At 36.1% G+C, this 24,677-nt stretch overlaps 1 protein-coding gene across 1 annotated transcript; it reads right to left on the reverse strand.

Moving 5' to 3' along the window:
- Positions 1 to 550: 550 nt before the first annotated feature.
- On the reverse strand, positions 551 to 2,614 carry LOC145046275 (Tetratricopeptide repeat (TPR)-like superfamily protein). Its single transcript, XM_078994572.1, has one exon. The coding sequence runs from the start codon at positions 2,549 to 2,551 to the stop codon at positions 665 to 667; it is 1,887 nt and encodes a 628-aa protein (XP_078850698.1). The 5' UTR covers positions 2,552 to 2,614; the 3' UTR covers positions 551 to 664.
- Positions 2,615 to 24,677: the final 22,063 nt, after the last annotated feature.

The raw sequence follows: 24,677 nt of genomic DNA on the forward strand, positions 1-24,677 counted from the left end.
GAAAAGAAGCCGAAAAACACTATTTTAGGGGTCTGGGAGACTAACACGTGGCGTTATTCTACTTATTTATTAGGATAGAGGATACTTATTGTTTATAATTAAATTTTAAGAAATTAGGAGAGTGAAGAGAGTGATGGAAAGAATATGGAATGGCGATGGTGATGTGGTGGTGAAGGGGAAGAGTGTTTATTGACTAATCACACTTAGACAGCCTAATTAAATGGAGTAATAAAAACATTCATCGTTAATTGTAAATAGTAAAAAAAGTGGTAGTAGTCTAGTAGAACATTGCGGATAGATAAAATAACCGCAGTGGCTGCAATTAGAAGACCCACAAAATTTCATCACACAACTCCTTCAATCACGCAAAAGATTACTATATTCTTTAATTAACTGGATGCATTAAAATTCAAGGTAAAACAGGATTAAGGTTTTAGGGTTGTTGACTAGGCTGAATCCTTTAGATCTAAGAGAATGTTCTAATGTGTGGTATGTTTGTATTTACCTTCCATACAATTAAATTAAAATGATTAGTAAGTAGTAACTACTCTTATCTTAAATAAACTCATTTCTTATTTACCTTCCATACAAATATCCCCATTCAAAAAGAAAAAAAAAAAAAAAAAGGGTCATATAATTACTTAACCTATCAAATGAATTAACATCACCAATAATCCCCACAAGAACACAACCCATCAACAAAATGATGAAACCGATTCCGATCCCTAACAACAATCCTTCGACCCGTAACTTTCGAAATCAATTTCGTCACCTCATGACAATCCAAACAAACCCTAAGATTCTTCACAATCTTGATACTACTTCCAGCCTTTGTACTAATAAGCCCAAATGCAATAGCAAGCTTCTCACTATGAACCTCCAATGATCTCACTCTTTCCCTCTTCCCAATATCCTGCAACACCACATCCGTCTGTGGGCTATAACCATGGCTTTCCAACCACCCATTCACCTCCTCCACCATCCCATATATCTCTTCACTTTTCGGGTGTTTCATATCACCCGCAACAAACTCATGCACCTTGTTGTTAACCTCAATCGAGCTACACCCCGGTTCTTTTTGCACCCCGTGCTCCTTCATTAATGCCCTCATGCGGGCCACCCCGGCCCAATTTGAAGCGGATGCGTATAGGTTTGAAAGAAGGATATAAGTTCCTGAATTCGCGAGATTATGATCAATCAAGAACTTTACAATCTTTTCGGCTAATTCGATGTTTTTATGGAGGGTGCATGAATCGAGTAAAGTTCCAAATATGATTGGATCGGGTTTGATGTTGTTTATGTTCATGTTGTTGGTGAGTGTGTATGCGTGGTTGAGAAAACCGGCTCGACCTAGAAGGTTGATGACACATCCGTAGTGCTCGATTGTTGGTTTGATTTTGTGTTTGGTTTCCATGGAAAGAAAGATTCCCTTTCCGATTGAGACTAGGCCGGAATGAGCACAGGAATTCAAGATTCCGATGAATGAGATGGCGGTGGGTTGTTTATGATTCTTGTGCATATCCTGAAACAGAAGTAAAGCTTCTTGGTGATACCCGTGCATTGAGTAGCCTGAGATCATGGCGTTGTAGGTGATGACGTCTTTGTTCTTGAGGTTATTGAAGATGTTTAAAGCGTCTTCTAAGCTACCACATTTGGTGTACATGTCGATTAACGCAGTTCCCAGATGAATGTTGATTTGGATTCCGTTGTTTTGGATGTAAGAATGAATCCATCTTCCTGATTCCAGAGCTCCGATCTGTCCACAGGCAGAGAGAACTGCGACGAATGTGACTTGGTTAGGGTTCATCTTTGTTTGCAGCATTTTTCTAAAGAGGGTTATGGCGTCGGTTGGTTTTCCGTACTTTGCATACCCACCGATCATCACGTTCCAACACACGGCATCCTTGTCAGCTATAGTATCAAACAATGATCGTGCGTTGATGAGGTCTCCGTGCTTGGCGTACCCTGTTATCATGGAAGTCAAGGAAACCAAACTTCTCTCAGGCATAGTGTCGAACAGTTGGCGAGCAGAAACCAGATCGCCGCCTCTTGAATAAACATCAACCAGAGCTGTTCTCACGTGCATATTACAATCAAAACCGAGTTTAATTACGTGAGGGTGGAGCAGTTTTCCGGGTTCTAAAGGACAACCCTTTAGCAGAGCAGAGAATGTAAATTCATTGGGTTCTACATCTTGTGACATCATTTGAATGTATAATTGTATTCCTCGCATATGGAGATTATCGGCGGCGTGAGCGTGGATGATGGAAGTGTAGAAGAAGACGTTGGGATCATGGGTGTGGGTAAAAAGCGCAAGGGATGAATCGAGGCGGCCGAACGATGAGTAAGAGCGCTGCAGTTTGAAATTTAGAACGGGGTGGTTATGAAAGCCATGGCGGATTACAGCTGCGTGGATTTGGAGGAGTTGGGTGATGTTTTTAGAAGAAGAAATTAGCGATGCGAGCGTTTCTGGGGATTGGGAAGGTCCGCGTCCCGTGGTAGGTGGCACTATGGAGCTACTGGTGGCGGCGCCGAACGGAGTCGATAACATGTTTTAAGTTGCAGGTTTTTTAGTTTGAGGCGCCATCAAAATGAATTGTGATAAGGTTTTTGATTTTTTTTGTGAGTGTTACAGTTCCCGAGTTCAACTCAAGGAGAGATAAGAAAAGAAATGGGTGGAAATGAGAAGAAAATAAAAGAAATTGGTGTTCCCGAGTTTCATTAAAGGAGGGAATTGGAAGGAAGTGGAGGGAAATAGGAGGATCACTTTCCCTTCTAACTTTCCTTCCGATTTGGGAGGATTTGAAAAAAAAAGAAAGAACAAAATGATTCATTTTCCTTCCATTTTCTCAAACTCGGGAACACAAAAGAAAATTTTGTTTTCCTTTCATTTCTTTTCTTTTCTCTCTTGACTTTCTTTTCTCTTCTTTTCTTTTCTTTTGTTAAACTCAGGAACGAGGCGTTAGTGATTGGAATTGCATTTTAAATGGTTTTTTCTTTTTTAGTTTTTTTAAAAAGTAAAAAATTAAAAAAAAAACAATGTTTAGGAAATAAAATATGTATTAAAAAATATCTTTTTTACAAGAAGGAAAAGATGTTTCTTTTTAGAGCGAGAAAATTGTGCTTTTTATCAATTTTAGTTATTATTATTATTTTTTGTTTTGATTATTCTTACAATAATATTCTTTACTTTGTTTATGTTTCAAACGAGATTTGAACCTCAACTTGAAGGATAATATGAAAAACCTTTGTTTTTTAGCATTTAAAAGATAAATTATACTCACAAGTCAATATATACAACCCAACCATTTTTTTTAAACAATTTTTGGTTTTTACAGCTTCAAAAACTTAAGTAAAAAAAATTATAAATTTTTTTAACTTAAAAAGTAATCTCAAACACCTTATATATATATATATATATATATATATATATATATATATATATATATATATATATATATATATATATATAATATTTGAAAACTATTATTACTATTTATTTATTAATATTGACCACTCATTCTATATGATATTTTTATTTATTTTTATTGACCACTTGAATGATTTTTAACCTTTTTTTAACTAACTCAATGGAGGATTGTAAAGAAACATTTTAAATAGATTATTTTAATTAAATTTAAAGAAAAAACTATTGAATAGGTTAACAATTGGAGTGATCATTTGATTTGAAGTTAAAATTAACTCAAACACCTTTATTTATATATATATATATATATATATATATATATATATATATATATATATATATATATATATATATATATATATATTTAGATAATATTTGAAAACTATTATTACTATTTATTTATTAATATTGACCACTCATTCTATATGACATTTTTACTTATTTTTATTGAACACTTGAATGATTTTTAATCTTTTGTAACTAACTCAATGGAGGATTGTAAAGAAACATTTTAAATAGATTATGTTAATTAAATTTAAAGAAAAAACTATTGAAAAGGTTATTGATTTGAAGTTAAAGTTAATGGAATGAAAATGTGTTAATAACTTTAAGTTATAACATAAGTTAACCATTAGAGATATTCTAACTCATGGACTACACACTTGATAAAGTAAAATAAAATAAAATAAATTTGAAATTTAATATAATCATAGATTTGCAAAATTAGTTTTCAAGATAGATATTTTGTCCGTAATAACATAATCGTTAATTTAAATTAGAGAAAATTTCATATATACCCTAAATAAATAAGGAAATATCATATTTACCCTAACTAATATCTAAATATCATATATATCCTAAATAAACATCTATAATATCATATTTGCCCTAATGTTAAATTTTAATACTTTTATAATCAATAACTATTATTTAAAATAATTTTAATTATAAAAAATAAACAAATTGACCATAATACCCCTTTCCAAACAAATTACCAAAGCCCTACATTGATGAAAGATGCAATCGTCACCTCCATCATTCTTGCCTCGTCATCATCTACTCCAGAAAACCTCGACTGATCATAGCCAATTAGCGATTCTAATATTAGCGGCTTCGACACTAGGTAATACGTTATTCATATCTCTAGTGATTTCATCCCTGGTTCTTGCTTATACATGCGTGAAGTGTGTTCTATGTGATTATACACCTATATGTCGAGCCTTTCCAATATGCGTGAAGTGTTGTGTCCAATAGTGAGAAGATATAATATCGTACCTCATCTGTTACATAATCAGTTTCAGTGTTGTTATTACCTGGCGTCTTTGATATTATACATGCGTAAAAGATTGTTACGTTGGAGTGTTGTGTCCACTAGAAATATTAAAGATCACTAAAATATTAAAAATCCACTAGAAGGAAACAGAAGTATTACAATAGGATAAGATTCCAGTGATCTTTAATATTTCTAGTGGATTTTTTTTCAAATGCCTGGAGCGGATCAATGGATGCAAAAAGATGGGGAGAAAATATATCAACCTATTATCAAACGCCCGGTTGGATGGCCGAAAAAAAATAGGATCAAATCATCAGATGAGTCGAAAAAAAGGCACAAATGTCCACGATGTGGGGAATACGGACATCGTGAAAAGACATGCAAGAACCTTGCACTTCAAGATTTAGATCCAAGTGAAACATTAACCTCAAGAAAAAGGAATATGTGTCTGTGATAATTAGTTGTTTTCAAAAGTTTTTATTGTTAGTTAAAATTATTTTGTTTTTGAGAACTTTGTAAACTTGTTTGAGACACACAAGGTTAAGTATCCACATGAAAAAATATGTCCTTAGTTTTTAATTTTTTAAACTTGGTAAACTTGTTTATTAGTTGAATTTGGTAAACTTGATTTTTTGTTCTTAGATGTAGTATTTTTTAATTTTTTTAAGATTGCATGACTATATATATATATCGATGGTAGACTAATAGGTTGATGATTACTTTTATTGTTATCATTTCTCATCTTTATTATTTATTTTTCTAATGATAAATATAATCGATCAATTTTTTTTAATAACAAACATATAAAATAAAATCTTAATCGATTAAAACACTTTTGTTTATACTAAGCCATAAAATGATAATTTTGGGTAAATATGATATTTTGACAATTCAAGGGTATATATGAAATTTTAAATATAGTTTTATAAAAGGGATATAATAGTCAAGGTGGTTTAAAGATATGAGCGAAGTTCTTTACGTCAAGATTTATTATAAAATGGTCATGTAAAGTGAATATATATATATATATATATATATATATATATATATATATATGAAAATTATAAAACATAAATCTTTAATAATATTGTTCAAATTTAAACAACAAACAAACCTAATAAATGTTGTAAACAAACCTAAGTTGTTGTCAAAGGAGTGGAAGAAAATCAACTATTATAAATTTGACAACACGGATAAACCATTTTAACAGCAATATGTATAAACTATTTTAAATAAAAACATTTTTAACATTTTTGACAACATAAAAACTAAGACAAATTTAATTGACTTATTTTTTTTACTTTATTAAATCAGCATATGTAAGCATTTGTAATATATTTTGATAACAACATGCAAACCATTCTAACAAGAATATTTTAATACTTTTAACAAGAGCATAAAAAACTATGATAAATTTGACATCCATTTTTGACTTTTTTTTTTATTGTAAGCATCTTTTCTATAAGTACATCGAAGATGATCTCCAATAACAAACCTGAAACTCCCTTCAAGATCCTCTCCAAGGTTACCATACTAAAATTCCTAAGGGTGTGCGCGGTGCGGTTTGGTGCGGTTTCGAGTCAAAACCGCAAACCGCACCGCATATGCGGTTTGAATATTTTAGAAACCGCAAACCGCACCACAGATGTTCAAAACCGCGTGATGCGGTGCGGTTTGATGCGGGCGGTTTATGCGGTTTAGTTGCGGTTTGTGCGGTTTGATGAGTTGTTCAACATTATATCTATCAAAAAACCAAAAACTTGATCGGGTTAAAAAAATTGATTGCTTTCATTTTATAAAAACAAATACAATTTTCGAGTTAAATCGTTTTTAATAAATTGTGACTCATGCTACTATAGTTTTGTAAGTACCATTGTTATTGTTTTATATTGCCGTTATAGTTGCTATATTCTTTTAAACATGAGATCTTAATCTAAAAGTGATTTAATGTTATGTTATAGATATTTGATTATTGTAAGAAAAATATATACATAATTTCTAAATTGTGATTTGAAGTTATAAAAAAGTAAAGAAAAAAAAATGTATATATATATATATATATATATATATATATATATATATATATATATATATATATATATATATATATATATATATATATATTACATGCGGTGCGGTGCGGTTTGAACCGCAGTTTTATAAATACAAACCGCAAACCACACCGCATAGTGCGGTTTGATAAAATGATGAACCGCAAACCGCACCACGAAATTCTAAACCGCATTATGCGGTGCGGTTTGGTGCGGTGCGGGCGGTTTGTGCGGTTGGTGCGGTTTTTTGCACAGCCCTAAAAATTCCCACAACTTCGTCAACCACAAGTAGAAAAGGCTACACAAACATTACAAAAAAAAAAAAAAGTTACATAACCAGACCTTTTGAATGATCGAAAATGATAGATCTCATTAGATCACCTTATGTTAACTCAACTTGTATCTACAAAATTAATATTTTCTCTAAGCATACACCCATTCCAGTTACCTACACATCAACGCTAACATTCTTGGCCTTTTTTGCCACTAAAAAGTAAAAACAATCAAGTTCAACAACTTTTAGCTCTTAAATTGACAAAAGCCAACATGTAACGTCCCAAATTTTAACCCAAAATTTTCATTTAAAAATGTAAGTAATTATTCAGTTTTTCAACTTACAAAAGAAACTAAGATAAAATCATTTAACTCAAAACATTTATCAGATTATCATCAAAAGTTATCATGTGCACGAATCTCCCATGGATGCGATGCAATCGAGTCGTGCACTTCCTTTAATATGAGAAAATATGAAAACCTTTAAACCACAAACTGTAAGCACAAAGCTTAGTGAGCTTCCCCAAAGTATCACATAAGACACAACATGAATAAATAGTTATTGGTTATCGGCAACCGTAGACACTACTTAAAGTCTTAATGGGTAAACAACACACCTTGTGGGTTATCAGCAACCCTGGAGCTACCCAAAGTGTTAGTGGTCAAAAAGCATGCCCTATGGGTTATTAACAACCTTGGAGACTACCCGAAGTCTCTGTACACACAGTAACACATATCATAGTAACAGAAAATAAGACCCAACTGGTCAGCATATATATACTACCATACAGTCAAGTATCTTGAGAAGACTCACCTCAACCTAGAGATAACCTGACACACGTACGTGTTGATGCTACAAAGTCTCCTCACACTAAATATCCAAACCAACCCTAATTATATTTAAGGAAATAACCAACAATCAATAGTCTAAATCATGATCCATCTAACTAAGGGTAAAAGACCATTATACCCTTCCCATGCTTGCCAACTAATCATGACCCAAAACCCCAAAAGATCTGATGCTAAAAAATGGCCCATGAAGACTCATGATGAGAATGCCCTATGTAAACCCTTATTACGCTCAACCTAATATTTAATTGCAGAAAAGGAAATGGGTTGAAACCCGTTACATGCAACATACCAAGAGGGTACGTACGGTGTATGCCATTGTTGCCCAAACTCAACTTCTAAGCTCTTAATCATTAAGACACTTTACCCCAACCTCAAATTTGACCCTAAAATGAAATCTAATCCATAAAATCTCCAACTTTATGCCTTTTCATGGCTAAAGAGAGTTAAATCCCAAAACCTTAACTTCTAACATCACCAAAAATTCCATAACTCATGCATCAATGAAAGTAAAGGACCAAGCTTGCATTTTTATGACATCATGCACTCAAAAGCATCTGAAAGGATAACTCAAATGGTCTGGAGTATCCCATACTCACAAGGACCAAGGTATTGGGACAAAAAGCTCATAAAACTAAATACTAGCTAGATCTAACAAATGAATTATCAAAAAGCTTTATCCTTGTGAGTAACCCATACTCACAAGGATTAGGCTCTTAATGAGTTAGGTTGGCAGCCATTTGCGTACAGATGAGTACATTGTGCGTACTCAGTTGGGTTGAATTTGTTGACTTTTAGTGAATTTTGACTTTTACCTTATTTTGACCAAGTTTGACATAGGGGTATTTTGGGTTATGTTTGAGAATTGGTTGTTTAGATGGATAGGCGATGATTAGAGTTGGGATCCAGAGTCAAGGCATCATAAGCTATTATTCGGATTGTGAGGTGAGTTTTTCCTTAGTGTACTTTCGGTTCGAAGGCACCAAGGCCGGCCCATTGGATTGATATCCTGGTTGACCGTGTGTTGTTATGATGTAGTGATATGTTAGATCTATATCCTAGTTTATAGGATGTTCTTATGTGGTAGTGATATGTAGATATGTCTGGTTGAATGTTGGTTGATTATATGTTTATCTATTATGTATATGTCGATATATTGTGTTCGGTTGAGGATGTACCACTTTTTGTTATAGCCAATAAACCCGGAAGCATTCTAGATATGAGCTGAGGGCCGATTGGCATGCCATACTCATACTAACGGCTTGGTAGCATTCCAGATATGAGCTAAGGGCCCGATTGGCATGCCATACTCGTACTGAGGACCTAAAGGTATTCTAGTCCGATGACTAAGTGGAGCCATTGTATATTGGAATTCTAGTCTGATGACTTATTAGGCCATGGGTGATCCAGACCGATGGTTGTGGACCTGGGGGTATTCCAGTATGATGACTAATTGGACCCAGCATGGTTGTTCATTTATGTTATGTATTTTGTATGGCGGTACTTTGAGGGAAACTCATTAAGCGTTGACTTACAGTTTTTGGTTATGGTTCAAGTACTTACAAGGATTGTAGGAAGGTGAAGGCATGACCGTACACATCCTGATTTTATGTTATTTATCTTGGGAAACGTGATTTTAAACAATGGTTTTGTAAACACTTTTATTAGTAAATGGGTGGATTTGAAGGTTTAAATTAGTTGTGATTTTTCTGATGTTACAAGTTGGTATCAGAGCCTTGGTTTGAGAGAACTGGAGCAACACCTGTATGAATTCCTTCTCAAACTAAGGAATTGCAAAGGTTTTTAAAATGATTTTCAAAATTGGTTTTCAAAAATAATCAAGAAAGGATGCAATGTGTACGAACAGTCAGAGCCAGTAAGTAGACCCCAAATTACCACACTATTATTTGATATTATGATATGTTATAACAGTATGCTAGTGATAGGCTAGGGATCTTCAGAAATTGCATGATATAAGTTCCTGATAATTGATGCCTGATAGCCTAGGGTTTCTTCCTTATATGAAATTACCATCATTGTTGTAGTTTCTTAGTGTATGCATGTAACACCCCGTTTATTAAATGAATAAATAGATAAAGTTGATGAATTGATAGTAGCCCTAAAATCAATAATTATATAATAAGAGTTGGTCTCGAGGAGTTAACTGTTACAATATTCGAAGTCGGGGGCTAACGTGTAAGTTTTAGTTTGGTTCTGTAAATAATTATGAGGTCAGGGACTACTTGGTAATCTATCGAGACTTAATTTGAAGAGATTTTAGAGGCTTAGGGGATTAATGGTATCATATAGAGCTGAATTGTAAAGATTTTAGATGACATGGGTTAAAAAGGTAAAATATTGATCTATTTCGAATTAAATTGGAGTTGGAGGGACCATTTTGGTCATTATGGAAAACTTCTAGAATGGAGTCGGGTATTTATGGTACCATAACCCTAACCCTAGAGGGGATCTACATCTGCAACTTCTCTCCATCCTTATGCTCCCCACTAGCGTCACCACCACCCCATTTTCCGATCAGTGAATGGTCGCCTTGCGAGCACCGACTCTCCACAACTCTTCTCCTTCTTCTTATTCAGTCGCTGCCACAAGACATTGAATCCACCACTCGCTACTTCGTAAGTCGGAGTCGCCCAACCGCTAATGGAAGTTGTAACCACCGCCATGGCGTGCGTTGCTGCTGCTGTCCTTCGACGATGACAAGGCTACTGCCTGCTGCCTGATGATGAGCGCCTTCGCGGCGTGGTTGTCAGAGGCGTAACCGAATCATGAAGGTGCCACCGCCACCTCCCTCGTTCCTATTGCGTCGTCACAGATCCACTTTCTCCGTTATCGCTTCTGTGATGCCTTCGGGCTCCATCCGTCGCTATCATCGATGATTGTAAGTGTTGTCGTTGCTGTCGGCCGCCATACGCCACCAAGAGGGTGGTTGGGTTCTTTTTACAACCAGATCATGTTTATGTAGTTGTATTCCCACTGTTGGTGTGTTATGTGTGTAACTTGTTTGGCTGGAAAACCTAGAACAGCCACCACCACCACTAGCCACCACCGACCACCAGAAGGTGGTTGTGTGTATGTGTGTTTAGCTTAGTTGTGTGAGTTATTTTGGAGATAACCATTCTAAAATGTAATTAGAAAAGTGTAATAATGGAAAGAAATTGAAAACCACCACCTTAGTGTGGTGGTTGCCGCCTCTTGGCACCACCAGCCACCGTGTCGGGTGGCGGTGTGCTTGCCTTGTTGGGCTTGATTCGTTTGGGGTGCTTGAAACCCTAATGGGCCTTGTAAGCCCTAATGGACCCAATGAAGTTAAATGGACCTAAAATCCCAAACATGTGACTAATGGTCTTAATGATATTCTAGTGGGCCTAATAGGCCCAATAAAGCCCTAATTAACCTAAAGGCCCAACAAATTGATAAATAGGCTAGTATTTGGGTTGGAAACCCTAATTAGGGTTTGGAAAACCCTAATGCCAATAAAACCCTAACTTTGAGAATTTATCGGGACACACACGAGAATTATTTAATAACTTGAAATATTAAATAATAATCGTTGGTAGAAATTAATCTAAAAAATATTGGTCTTAATGGATTAAGTCCTTAGTGGGTTAATTCCTTAATGGGTTAAGTGAGAAACACTTAACCCTAATCGCCATTTTATGTGAAACCCTAATTTCACTTGAGCCTTGAGTTGGGCCTTTCCATTGGGCTTTGGTAATTGGATTATTAATCGGCCATCCAAGAATAATCTTATGGACTAGAATATGTTGATGGGCTTACGATAAGACCCATATGAGGGTTTGGGCCTAATTTGGAAAATTATATCGTAGATGGGCCATAGTTTAGGCCTTTGTGATTATGAGATATTGGGCCAATAAAAATACCAAATGATAGAGTGGACTTTTGGTTGGGCTTTACAATGAGACCATGTAAAGGTTTATGCCCAATTCGGAAAATTGGGCCATATGTTGGGCTTCGATTCATAGTTGACTTTGGGCCTATGGATTGGGCCTTGGGCTTGAATAAAGCCAACCTTGGGGTAATATAGTAATTATCCAAGTATGTATTGATGGTTATGTGTTGGGACCCAATTATTAATTGGGTGTTATTTTGGTGTTGACGGTTCGGGAATCTATCATCCACCAATGTGGGGTTGAGTCTGCTGGACTTCAGTAATGTGAGGTGAGTTACCTTCCAGTAGGGGTGGGTCTAAGGCACCAATGCCGGCCCACTAGTAGATGATTATGTTTGAGATGATTGTCTCTGTGATAATTATCTGGTTGCCATTATTTGATATGCTTATTGTGCTGGGATGCTATAAGATATGTGTTAGTAGTAGTAGGGGTGCAATAGTCCCCAGTTACCGGTTGAAAGAAACTGAAGACGGTTACCGGTTGAAAGATACCGAAGGGGTGGACAAAACCCATGCATGCCTAGCAGTATGTTTATGATATGTTACTATGTGACCTGTAGGGTTAGGATATGCCATTATGTGAGCAGTATGTTTATGATATGATATTATGTGACCAGTATGATTATGATATGCCATTATGTGATTCAGTATGTTTATGTTATGTTATCATGGAACCAATATGTTTATGACCTGTTATTATGTGATAGTGATAGGGGTGAAATAGTCTCCGAATACCGGTTGAAAGATACCAAAGGGGAGGTTAGCTCCTGGTTACCGGTTGAAAGATACCGAAGGGGAGGTTAGCTCTCGGCTACTAGTTGAAAGATACCGAAGGGGAGGTTAGTTCCTGAGTACTCGTTGAAAGATACCGAAGGGGAGTCCAGCTCCCAGTTATGCCAGACAGATACCGGTTGAAAGACATCGAGGGATAGGCATTATGTGGTATGATCGGGGAACTCACTAAGCTTTGTGCTTACGGTTTTCAGTTTTGATTTCAGGTACTTCATTTTCAAAGGAAGGGAGTCGGCTCGATCGCAGCGCATCACACCATCTTTTCCGCACACGAGATCCTTGGGATTACACTCTGATATGGTTTTATGATACTATGTTTTGATTATTGACACTTTGGTTTTGACATGAGATACTATTATGAATGTTTTTATACTAATGGTTTTATGTAATAACATAATTGAAATGAAATTTTTGGCCTGTATTTTTGGGATGTTACATGGCATCATAGTTGTATATAACTAAGATTCTATAACCTGAGAATGTTTGGTTAGCCTTATTTCTTGTTCATGTCTAATGAAGGGCTTAGGGTAGAATCGGGTATTTGATTGTCTATATGGTCCAATGTTATGTATGATTAGCATACACAAGTGTTGCAGGGTTAGTTGTGACATCCCCAAATTCACGACCAGAAAAAACCGATTTAGTTTATGCTTTTAAAATAAAATCAGAGTAATCCTTTGATTAAAGGGGTTGCGGAATTTGTTCCCAAAACAAAATATAATAAAAATTTATCAAATCATTTCTTAAAGAAATATATTTTCCATTTCATAACAAAACCTCGGGATGTCATGTTCCGATACAAATCAAAAGCATAAACAATATATTATAAGCCTTACAACATTTATTTACATCTATCGGCCTATAATCCATAACTTCTCGTTAAGTCATCCACCTATGCTCTTGCACTACCTGTAATACAAGAAACTGATTGGGTCAGGCTTGAGAGCCTGGCGAGCATATATGGTTTTCAACCCACAAAAAATAAATTTATTAATTTCATCAGCCAACAATAAATTTATTAATTTCATCAACCAATAATAACCCTGATTACCCGTTCCCGTATTCCTCACTTTACTTCCCTAAAGTATTTATTTATAGGGGACCTAGTCTAAAGATTTACCTCGATGCAACAACACTGCTTCAGGGGTTCCTCAACAATTTATGTCAATTAAGGCAACCATTGGGGTGACAACACTGCTTTGGAAATTCCTCAGCAATTTATGTCAAATAAGGCAACCAATGGGGTGACAACACTTCTTTCCTCAGCAATTTATGTCAAACAAGGAAAACATCGGTGTGACAACACTACTTTCCTTAGCAATTTATGTCAAATAGGCACGAAGTCACATCATCGCCAGGGTTTATACAAAAGGCACTAAGTCCATAGTTGCCAAGGTACTAAATCTATAGCTACCAACGTACATCTATACCATACTTTCATCCCTCATTCTTTATCTACCCATGTTTTACCCAACATATTTGTAGATAATATATATATATATATATATATATATATATATATATATATATTAAATCATTTTAAACATGTATAAAACATTCATTCAACATCCATCTCAAATAAACAAACAACATATATACACATAGCACGTATTTTATATAAAATATTTCATATCTATGTGTTAGGTGAAAGTTGTTGGATTAGTGTCTAAGCTCGTAACTATATTTGGTATGTACTTGACCCGGTTGTGCATGGTCCTTTTGGGTTCCCTTCACCAAAGCAATTTGACAAGGTAATTTATGGAGAGTGAGGATATTATGGTTTATTAATATATTATATGATTAATATATTAAAGGGGAAATCATATTATTTAATTAATATTAGTCATAAATTAATTAGGAATTAATTTGGTTGCTAAAAGAGATTAATTAAATATAGGGGCTTAAACTGTCAAATGTGTGATAGTTGGTTTTTGGGCTGGGAAACCTAAAGGATAAAAGGGTGAACAAAATTATGATGAAAGTCCATAATTTCGTCTATAGGCCTCATTCCAGAAGGTTCCATGGGCTGCTTGGTGATTAAACTGTCCATTAGGGTTTTGACTGAAACCCTAGCAGCCTACAGTATAAATACAAACCCCTACACGCAATTTTCGGCCACTTGCTTCCAAGGAAACCCTAGGGCCGATTTTTAGCATCTCTCCCCTCTCTCATATTTCCTTCTTGCTTGCGTGGTGTTTGTAAGCCATTAGAGGAGTTACACTTGTGACTCTAAGATCCATGAAGAAGAAGATCCAAGATTTTTGAAGAGGTAAACATCTAGATCTAGTATATCTTGATATTTTCGAAATATGTATGCTAGATTAGGGTTTGTAAGACTAGGATACAATGAATGTACAATAGAGAAACCTAGATCCAAGCATTAGGGTTTGCATGAGCACATAGGAAGGTTCTTGTGTGTAAAACCCATCAGTGGTATCAGAGACATGTTTGGTTTCTATTGTATTAATGCCTTGCTTATTGGTTCAAGATTTAAAATCGTTTTTTTTGCTAACTGCCTAATGAACTCGACGAGTTCCATGAGGAACTCAACGAGTAGGTTGAACTCAACGAGTTCCAATGTGGACTCGACGAGTTTAGCTGTCAGACAGAAAGATTTTCGGGATTTCTTGCTGTTTTTATTGAAGGATAATTGGCAAAGCTATTTTTTAATGATAAAATCCGAATTTTATTGTATTTAAATGATTATCCTTACCAAAACAAAAGATAATTTCAAATCATTTGAATAATAATTTCTTTATATGATAAATATTGATTGTTTAAATTATTTGGAAATTATCTTGTGAATAAAATTGGATTAGGTCAAATATAGATAATCACAAAATTAATTGTTTAATTTGTATTAGTTGTTATTTGATCCTTTGTGTTTTGAAAAGTTCAAAAATTTGCCCTCAAATTTTGGAATTTAAATTTTTGATTAAAAGTTTAATTTTGAATTATTTAAATTTCAAACCCTTAGAATTTTATAAGTTTAAAATTCAACCTTATACTTTATTTATTATAAGATTAATATATATATATATATATATATATATATATATATATATGTGTGTGTGTGTGTGTGTGTGTGTGTGTGTGTGTGTGTCTGTGTGTGTGTATAGGAGTAAGCTAGTATTATCGCTAGTAGGCCTCATTCATGAAGCAGGTCTATAAGGTCTATAAGGGGGGTATAAGGTTGTTGCCTATAAAATGGCGCTTAATGGGTGTCCACTCTCACCCACCGCTTCCTTGATTGATGGAGGTTCATTACCCAAACTTATAAGATAGGGCATTTAATTCCTCATTATAAGTATAATGAATATTACAAGTAACTAAATGTTTTTCAAATTCCCAATCTTAGTTACTTTAGGGTAAAATGTGAAAATGATGCTATTCCATGGAATTACACTTCGTACCCTTATCAAACATTAGTGGAGCGTGTGTGGTTAACCAAAACACTAATTTAGGATTCACGTTGGTGGCGAAGGGTGGCTCAATGTTTATCATTGATTAATGGAGTGTGCGTGGCTAACCGGCACATTGATTAGGTGATGGTGACATTGAGTGCACCATGTTGATTCGCATGGTTATTCACACCTTGTTTGTGATCCTAGGTATCCCAGTCACAAACTTGAAGGGCATATCGAGATTGAAACATGCCATTGAAAATTTCAATGAATCTCAAAGATCTAGGAGTTTTTCAAGAACATTTAAAACATAAGCTTCTTTTGTTTTTCATGGTGGAAAATTAATGAATCGTCATTCACTTACCTTCAAGTTATTTGCTTTTTGATTATGGCATCCCTTTTCTAAGTTGTAAATAATGTTGTTGGATCCTGGCCCTAATTTCTCATTTGGGTGATTAATTGGGGATTCATTCTAATCAAACTTGTCATTTTCTATTTCCAGATGACGAACGCAAACAACAACAACGCTCCTGCAGCTACTGGTGGATTCTCACTAATGGGATTATGTGGGAAAGTGATCTTTAATGGCAACAACTTCAACGAGTGGATCACAAACATTTGAATGATCACTCGTTACGAGGACAAGGAGTATGTCCTCGACAAGAAGCTTGAAAAGATCAATCCAGAAACTGCCACTACTGAAGAAATCGCTGCCTTTGAGGCACATGAACGTGGTGGTACGAAGGTTCATTGCATCATGCTAGCGACTATGAATGCAGAACTCCAAAAGTCCTATGAGGACATGTATCCATTCGAGATGCATCAAGATTTAATGGATAGGTACCACCAAAGCGTGAGGCAAAAGCGCTATGAGATCATCACTAACATGATCACTGCTATGATGGGGAGTAGATAATCCCTAACCTTGTATCTATAGAAGATGCAAAGGTATGTTGATCGTATTCTAAAGTTAAATGTTAACGTTAATGAGGAAATGGCTATCGACATCATCCTCCATTCCCTACCTCCATGCTACAGCCAGTTCAGAATGACCTACCACATGAACAAAGAAGAGGTCACTTTAAGCAAGCTTCAAGGGTTGTTGAGGATTGCTGAGAGCAGCCTAAAGGATAAATTTGTTGCATCAACTCAACTGATTAGGCCCCTGTGTTGGCAATTGGGCAAGGAAAGGGTAAGAAGAGGAAGGCTCCTTCTAAGAGCCACCAAAAGGGAAAGTCCCAAGATGGTTCCTCTTCTAGTAGGACCAAAGCTGGTTCCGCTAAGCCATCTTCTGTCGCTAAGTATGCATAGTGCTTTTACTACCATGAGAAGGGCCACTGGAAACGAAGCTTCCCTAAATATCTGCAAGATATTAAGGATGGGAAGATAAAGCCCACCTTTGCAGGTATGTATTCAATTAAATCTAATAACTCATCACTTGCTACTTCATGGGTTCTTGATATTGGATGTGGTTTCCACATTTGTTCTGATTTGCAGGGCCTAAGAGAAAGTAGGGAAGTGGAGCATGGAAGCATAAAATTGGTCATGGGAAACAGAAGATCGTCGCCTGGCACCAAGATCGAAGTTTATTCCTTAGTGTTAGGTAATGGGTTAGGGTTAGATTTAAACAATTGTTGTTATTCGCCAGATATGACAAGAAACCTCATTTCTTTTCATGGATTATATAGACAAGGTTTTAGATATTCATTTGATAATAGTAATGGTTCTATTAATGTTTATCTTAATGGTGTTTTCTATTTCAATGCACTACCTTGTAATGGTATATATATATATGAATCTATGTTGGTTGTAGACAACTTAGGATATGATGTGTTGAATATTGATTCGTCCAAAAGTTTGGAGAAAGCATGTTTGTGGCATTGTCACCGTGGCCATGTCAACAAGAAATGCATAGCCCAACTCCAAAAGGATGGAGTGTTTGAGTCATTCGACCTTAAGGAGTATGACACGTGTGAGTCTTGTTTACTTGGGAAGATGACCAAGTCACCCTTTACTAGCACTTGTGAAAGGGGTGAGGGTCCATTGGATCTCATACATACTGATGCATGTGGGCCCTTTAGATCCACCACAAGGGATGCTTTCCGCTTCTACGTGACTTTTACGGATGATTATAGCAGATATGGATATATCTACTTAATCAAGAACAATTCAGAAACCTTTGAAAAGTTCAAAGAGTTTAAGAATGAAATGGAGAATCAGTTGGGCAGGAAAATCAAGATGCTTCGATCTGATCGAGGAAGAGAGTACCTAAGTCTTGAGTTTCATGACTATCTAAAGGAATGCAAAATTGTTTCGCAATTGATGCCTCCGAGGACGCCATAATTGAATGGTGTGGCTGAGAGACGTAATCGAACCTTGTTGGACATGGTTCATTTTATGATGATTCAAGCTTCGTTACCAATATCTTTATGGGGGTATGCCTTAGAGACTGTCGCCCATATTCTTAACCTAGTTCCCACCAAGAAGGTTGCCAAAACACCTCATGAGATGTGGATAGGGAAATCTCCCTCGTTGGATCATATCAAGATTTGGGGTTATGAACCTTTCGTAAGATGAGAGACTTACGACAAGCTCTAACCTCGTAGTGAGAAGTGTTATTTCATCGGCTATCCACAGAAGTCTTTTGGATATCTCTTCTATAGACCGAGTGAAAATGGTGTCTTCGTTGCAAGGAGAGGGGTTTTCCTAGAAAGAGAACTCATAGGCCAAGGGGACAGTGGGAGGCAAATTGATCTTGAAGAGCTTCAAGAGCCAATAAATGAGGGAACCTCTAACACTGGCGATCAACCTGAGAAGGAAACTCCTGTTGAACCTGTTGACGAGTCCTTACCTCTTAGACGTTCCAGTAGGGCTAGTGTTCCACCGTAGTTGTATGGATTCCATATTACTACTGAAGGGGATACATTCATTAGTGATAGTACACTAGTAAATTTGAACGATCCTAGCAGCTACAATGAAGCCATGGCAGGCCTGAAGTGTGCTAAATGGAAAGAGGCAATGGACAGTGAGATTTAGTCTATGTACGACAACCAAGTTTGGAATTTGGTTGATAATGTACCAGGTCGTAGGACGGTCGGGTGCAAGTGGATCTTCAAGAAGAAGACGGATATGGATGGGAAGGTACACACTTATAACGTACGATTGGTTACGAAGGGCTTTACTCAAACTCTAGGAGTTGACTATGATGAGACCTTTTCACCAGTTGCGAAAATAAAGTCTATTAGGGTGATGCTCGCAATAGCTACGTTTCATGACTATGAAATATGGTAGATGGATGTTAAAACTGCTTTCCTTAATGGGAAGTTGGCTGAGGATGTTTACATGAATCAGCCAGAGGGTTTTGTCTATGCGAAGCATCCCAATAGAGTGTGTAAGCTTAAGAAATACATTTATGGATTGAACCAAGCGTCTCACAGATGGAATCTTTGTTTCGACGAGAAGGTCAAAGAGTTTGGCTTTCTGCGAAGCGAAGATGAGTCATGTGTATATGTCAAAGCTAGTGGGAGAATAGTAAGCTTCCTCATATTGTATGTCGATGACATACTACTGATAGGAAACAACATCCTAACCTTGTAGGAAGTCAAGTCCTGGCTTGGGAAGTGCTTCACTATGAAGGACCTCGGAGAAGCTGCATACATTCTGGGAATAAGGATAGTAAGAGACAGGAGTAAGAGACTGATAGGACTCAATCAGGATACATACTTGGATAAGGTACTAAATCATTTTAGTATGGAAAATTCCAAGAAAAGGGAGTTACCAATCCAAAGCAATACCAAGTTGATTAAGACTCAGAGCTCGAGTACAGAGGCAGAGATAGCTGACATGATCCGAGTATCTTATGCTTCTGCAGTTGGCTCAATCATGTATGCTATGACTTGTACTTGCCCTGATGTGGCCTTCGCTTTAAGCATGGTCAGCAGATATCAGGGAAACCCTGGTAGAGCTCATTGGACGATAGTTAAGAATATTCTTAAGTACCTTCAGAGGACCGAGGAATGGTTTCTAGTCCTTGGTGGGAGTGATGACTTAAGAGTACGAGGGTACAGTGACGCTAGTTTTTAGATGTATCGGGATAATTACCGATCGCAGTCTAGTTGGGTCTTTACCCTTAACGGAGGAGCAGTGACTTGGAAATGTTCGAAGCAGGAGACGGTAGCTGATTCAACGTGTGAATCAGAGTATATTGCGTCAAGTTAAACATCAAAGGAGGCAATATGGTTGAAGAAATTCATTGGAGACCTTGGAGTTTTTTCATCCATAAAGGAGCCTATGGAGATTTTCTGTGATAATGAAGGTACGGTTGCCTTGACCAAGGAACCAAGGGATCATGGCAGATCCAGACATAGCGACAGAAAATATCACTTCATTAGACATCGGGTAGAGGAAGGACTCCTCGTGGTAAAGAGGGTATCGTCAGAAGATAACCCAACAGATCCCTTTACAAAGGGACTGAGTAGGGTTAAGCACTTGCGGCATGCGAGGAGCATTGGGCAGAAGGATGATATAAGTTTAGATTAGATAAATGGGAAATGTGTAATAGATAACTTTTACTTGACATTTGATGAATAAATAAAGGTGTATTGTTTATGAGTAAAGCTACTATCTTGTGTTGATTATTTATCTATTGTTTCAATTTTACATGTTTTGACTTCCTGAATAATAAGATTATTCAAACGGTCCACAGTCACTCATATGTTGGAAGTAGATATGAAAGAAGATTGTCATTAATTTGTTTGTAGATTGTCTAAAGGGTTTTAGGCATGGAAAAGGTTTGCTGCAAAGTTCATGAGTGCTTATGAATTACGATTTGAGCATTGGAATAAACCCGCGCTTGTTGGTATCACTTCATGGAATTTATCACGAGTGATTGCAAGATGATAATATCATATAATCTTTAAACCTAGATGTGACATCCCCAATTTCACGGCTAGAATATACCGATTTGTTTATGCTTTGTTTTGAAATCAGAGTAATCTTTTAAAGAAAACAGTTGCGGAATTTGTTCCCAAAACAAAATATGATAAGAATTTATCAAAGCATTATTTTAAAGAAATGTATTTTCATTAAATAACAAAATCTCGGGATGTCATGTTCCGATATAGACCAAAAGCATAAACAGTATAAAATAGACATTAAAACAATTATTTATAACTACTAATCTATAATCCAAAATCTCTTGTCAAGTCCACCAACTTATACTCTTGTGCCATTACCTGTAATGCAAAGAAAACTGAGTGGGTCAGGCTTGGGAGCCTGGTGAGCATATAGGGTTTTCAACCCACAATAATATATTTATTATATTCAATCATCAAACAATCAAGCCAATTACCCATCCCCATTATCTTCTTTATTTCTTAAGGTTTTACCCTAAGAATCGACTATCCTTCCTTCATTCATTACTAAGGATTCACCTAAGGAATTGGCACGAAGTCCATTGCTGCCAAAGTTTATCTATCAGGTACTAAATCCATAGCTATCAGGCGCTAACTCCATAGTCACCAAGGTTCACTTAATTGGCGCTAACTCCATAGTCGCCAGGCTTTATCTCGTTTATTGACAGTATTGGTTCCGATACATCCTCTAGCAATACATATCAATGGTTTTTTAGTGTACACTAGTGAACATCAAGTCCACAACACCTACAAGTTGCGATCCTACTAGCGTTCCACAGGACTGTCTAGAATAGTCTGTGGTTGTCATCCATACTCTACTGAATGACGGGGGCCATTGTTTGGGTAAAGGTTTCACTCATTTTTCACCTGTCACCCTCATCTCATGATCTATATCATCTTTCGTCTCATCCTCAAACTAATCTTTCCTCACACACCAACAATTTCATCTACCCATGTTCTACTCAACATATTTGTAGATATAAATTACATATATATATATATATATATATATATATATATATATATATATATATATATATAGTTTAAATCATTTAAAAATCTGTATAAAACATTCATTCAAAAACCATCTCAAGTAAACAAACAACGTATAAACACATAGCACGTATTTCATAGCAAATACTTCATATCAATGCGGTAGAAGAAAGTAACTACACACTCATTTGATCAGAAGATGATCGAACAGCACTACGGCTCTAAGAGTAGTACTTCTTCGGTGAAAGTAGAAGATCTTCACACACTGGGCTTCTCGCATGCAGAGCTTCGGCTCGGAAACTCTTATCTTCTCGGGATCTTCAGGCTTCGGGACTTGCTTCGTGTCTCAGGATGATACCGGGGCTTCGGGGGGTTAAAATAGGGCTTTGAGAGGGTATCGGGAGTGGGAGAGTAAGGGAGGAGAAACCAAAATTGACTGACCCTTGATTTCTCTTTATAGGGCCATTTTTCTGGATTTATGTCGTGAATCTCAAATATTCACATCATGATTTCAATAGTCATCAGGTGTGTCATCGTAACTTGCATATGGCAGGCTCCAGAAGTCATAAATACTAAGTTCACGTCGTGAACACTGTATTCATGTCGTGAACTCTGATAGTTTTGGGGTTTCGCGCCCCGAACTTCAGAAATTTATAACTTTCGCATACGATCTCCATTTTCGACGTTCTTTATATCCACGTGTTGGTGAGATTATGCTCTACAACTCTCGTTTAGGCATCGTCAGCTAATTTCGACTTTATTTTTATTATATTATTTGTAGTAGGCCGAGACAGGAAAACTCCGTTAGAAATCCATAACTTCGTCATATGACGTCCGTTTTTGTCTGTATTTTTACCGTTGGACTACTATCGATGAGATCTTCGATTTTCATTTAGACCATTTCGGCTAGAAATCACTCCATCTCATATTCGAACTTCGGACTGCATACTGCTAATGTTGAAACTTCGAAAAATCATAACTTCCTCATACGAAGTCAGATTTAGACGTTCTTTTTGTGCATGCTCTTAGTATAGAGTATTCCACAACTTTCATTTAGATCGCTAAGGCCAAATATAGTTCTAATGTAAATTCACTATTTACATCACGATGTGTCGTGCCGGTTCTGTCGTGAAACTTCGACATGTCATTACTTATTCGTTATAACTTGGATTTCGGCGTTCTTTATATGTACTGAATCCTTGTAACATATAGTATAACTTAGTTAAGATTAATCCTTCTAAGTAATCTTCCATCAAAAAGTCAATTTTGATGCTTATCGTCTCTATATTGACTAGCCCGGATCTACGGGCATTACACTAGAGATATGGTTATTGTTTGTTGGTTGGTTGTGCATTGATAATGCGTAAACGCATTATTAACTTGATGTTATAAAACGCATAATTTTGTATCATTTAGCCAGTGAATAATAAAAGCATATGAGTCGAAGTTTATCTGTTCCTTTTATTCTAAGAGGATAAAAGCGATATATGGCCACTTGATGATTTGGTTTGACTTATGTGTCGGGCCCGGTCAGGACAAAGTTGATGTGTTCGAACTAAGTTCTATGTCAAACAAATCAAATATGGAGGAAAAATATGCTATACAATAAGTGTGATGTTCCATGTGATTGACAACATGATATCTAGAACGGATGATTATACGATCCCTTATCTAAAAGACAAGATTTTGATCAGAGTTAACAACAGCGTATAAGAGCTACGATTGCTAACCGGATCCTGAAGTCATATGTGAGATATAGTTATCAGACTTATCCAAGTGGGAGACTGTTGGATTAGTGTCTAAGCTCGAAACTATATTTGGTATGTACTTGACCTAGATGTGCATGGTCCTTTTGGGTTGCCTTCACCAAAGCAACTTGACAAGGTAATTTATGGATAGAGAGGATATTATGGTTTATTAATATATTATATGATTAATATATTAAAGGGTAAATCATATTATTTAATTAATATTAGTCATAAATTAATTAAGAATTAATTTGGTGGCTAAAAGAGAGTAATTAAATATAGGGGCTTAAACTGTCAAATGTGCGATAGTTGGTTTTTGGGCTGGGAAACCTAAAGGATTAAAGGGTGAACAAAATTATGATGAAATTCCATCATAATTTCGTCTATAGGCCTCATTCCAGAAGGTTCCATGGGCTGCTTGGTGATTAAACTGTCCATTAGGGTTTTGACTGAAACCCTAGCAGCCTACAGTATAAATAGAGACCCCTACATGCAATTTTTGGCCACTTGCTTCCAAGGAAACCCTAGGGCCAATTTTTAGCATCTCTCCCTTCTCTCATATTTCCTTCTTGCTTGCGTGGTGTTTGTAAGCCATTAGAGGAGTTATACTTGTGACTCTAAGATCCATGAAGAAGAAGATCCAAGATTTTTGAAGAGGTAAACATCTAGATCTAGTATATCTTGATATTTTCGAAATATGTATGCTAGATTAGGGTTTGTAAGACTAGGATACAATGAATGTACAATAGAGAAACCTAGATCCAAGCATTAGGGTTTGCATGAGTACATAGGAAGGTTCTTGTGTGTAAAACCCATCAAAAGTAACTATACACTCACTTGATAAGATGATGATTGGACATCACTTCTGTTGGATAAGGTGTCTAAGTCCATAACTTATTTGGTATATACTTGACCCGACCGACATGGTCCATTTGGGTTGCATCTCATCCAAACTATTATGGATAATTTTATGAGAGTTATACACATATGTTTATTAATATATTATAAGTTATAATATATTAA

The sequence above is a fragment of the Lactuca saligna genome, chromosome 5 (assembly GCF_052625555.1).
Source record: "Lactuca saligna cultivar CGN05327 chromosome 5, ASM5262555v1, whole genome shotgun sequence".
Lineage (NCBI taxonomy): Eukaryota > Viridiplantae > Streptophyta > Magnoliopsida > Asterales > Asteraceae > Lactuca > Lactuca saligna.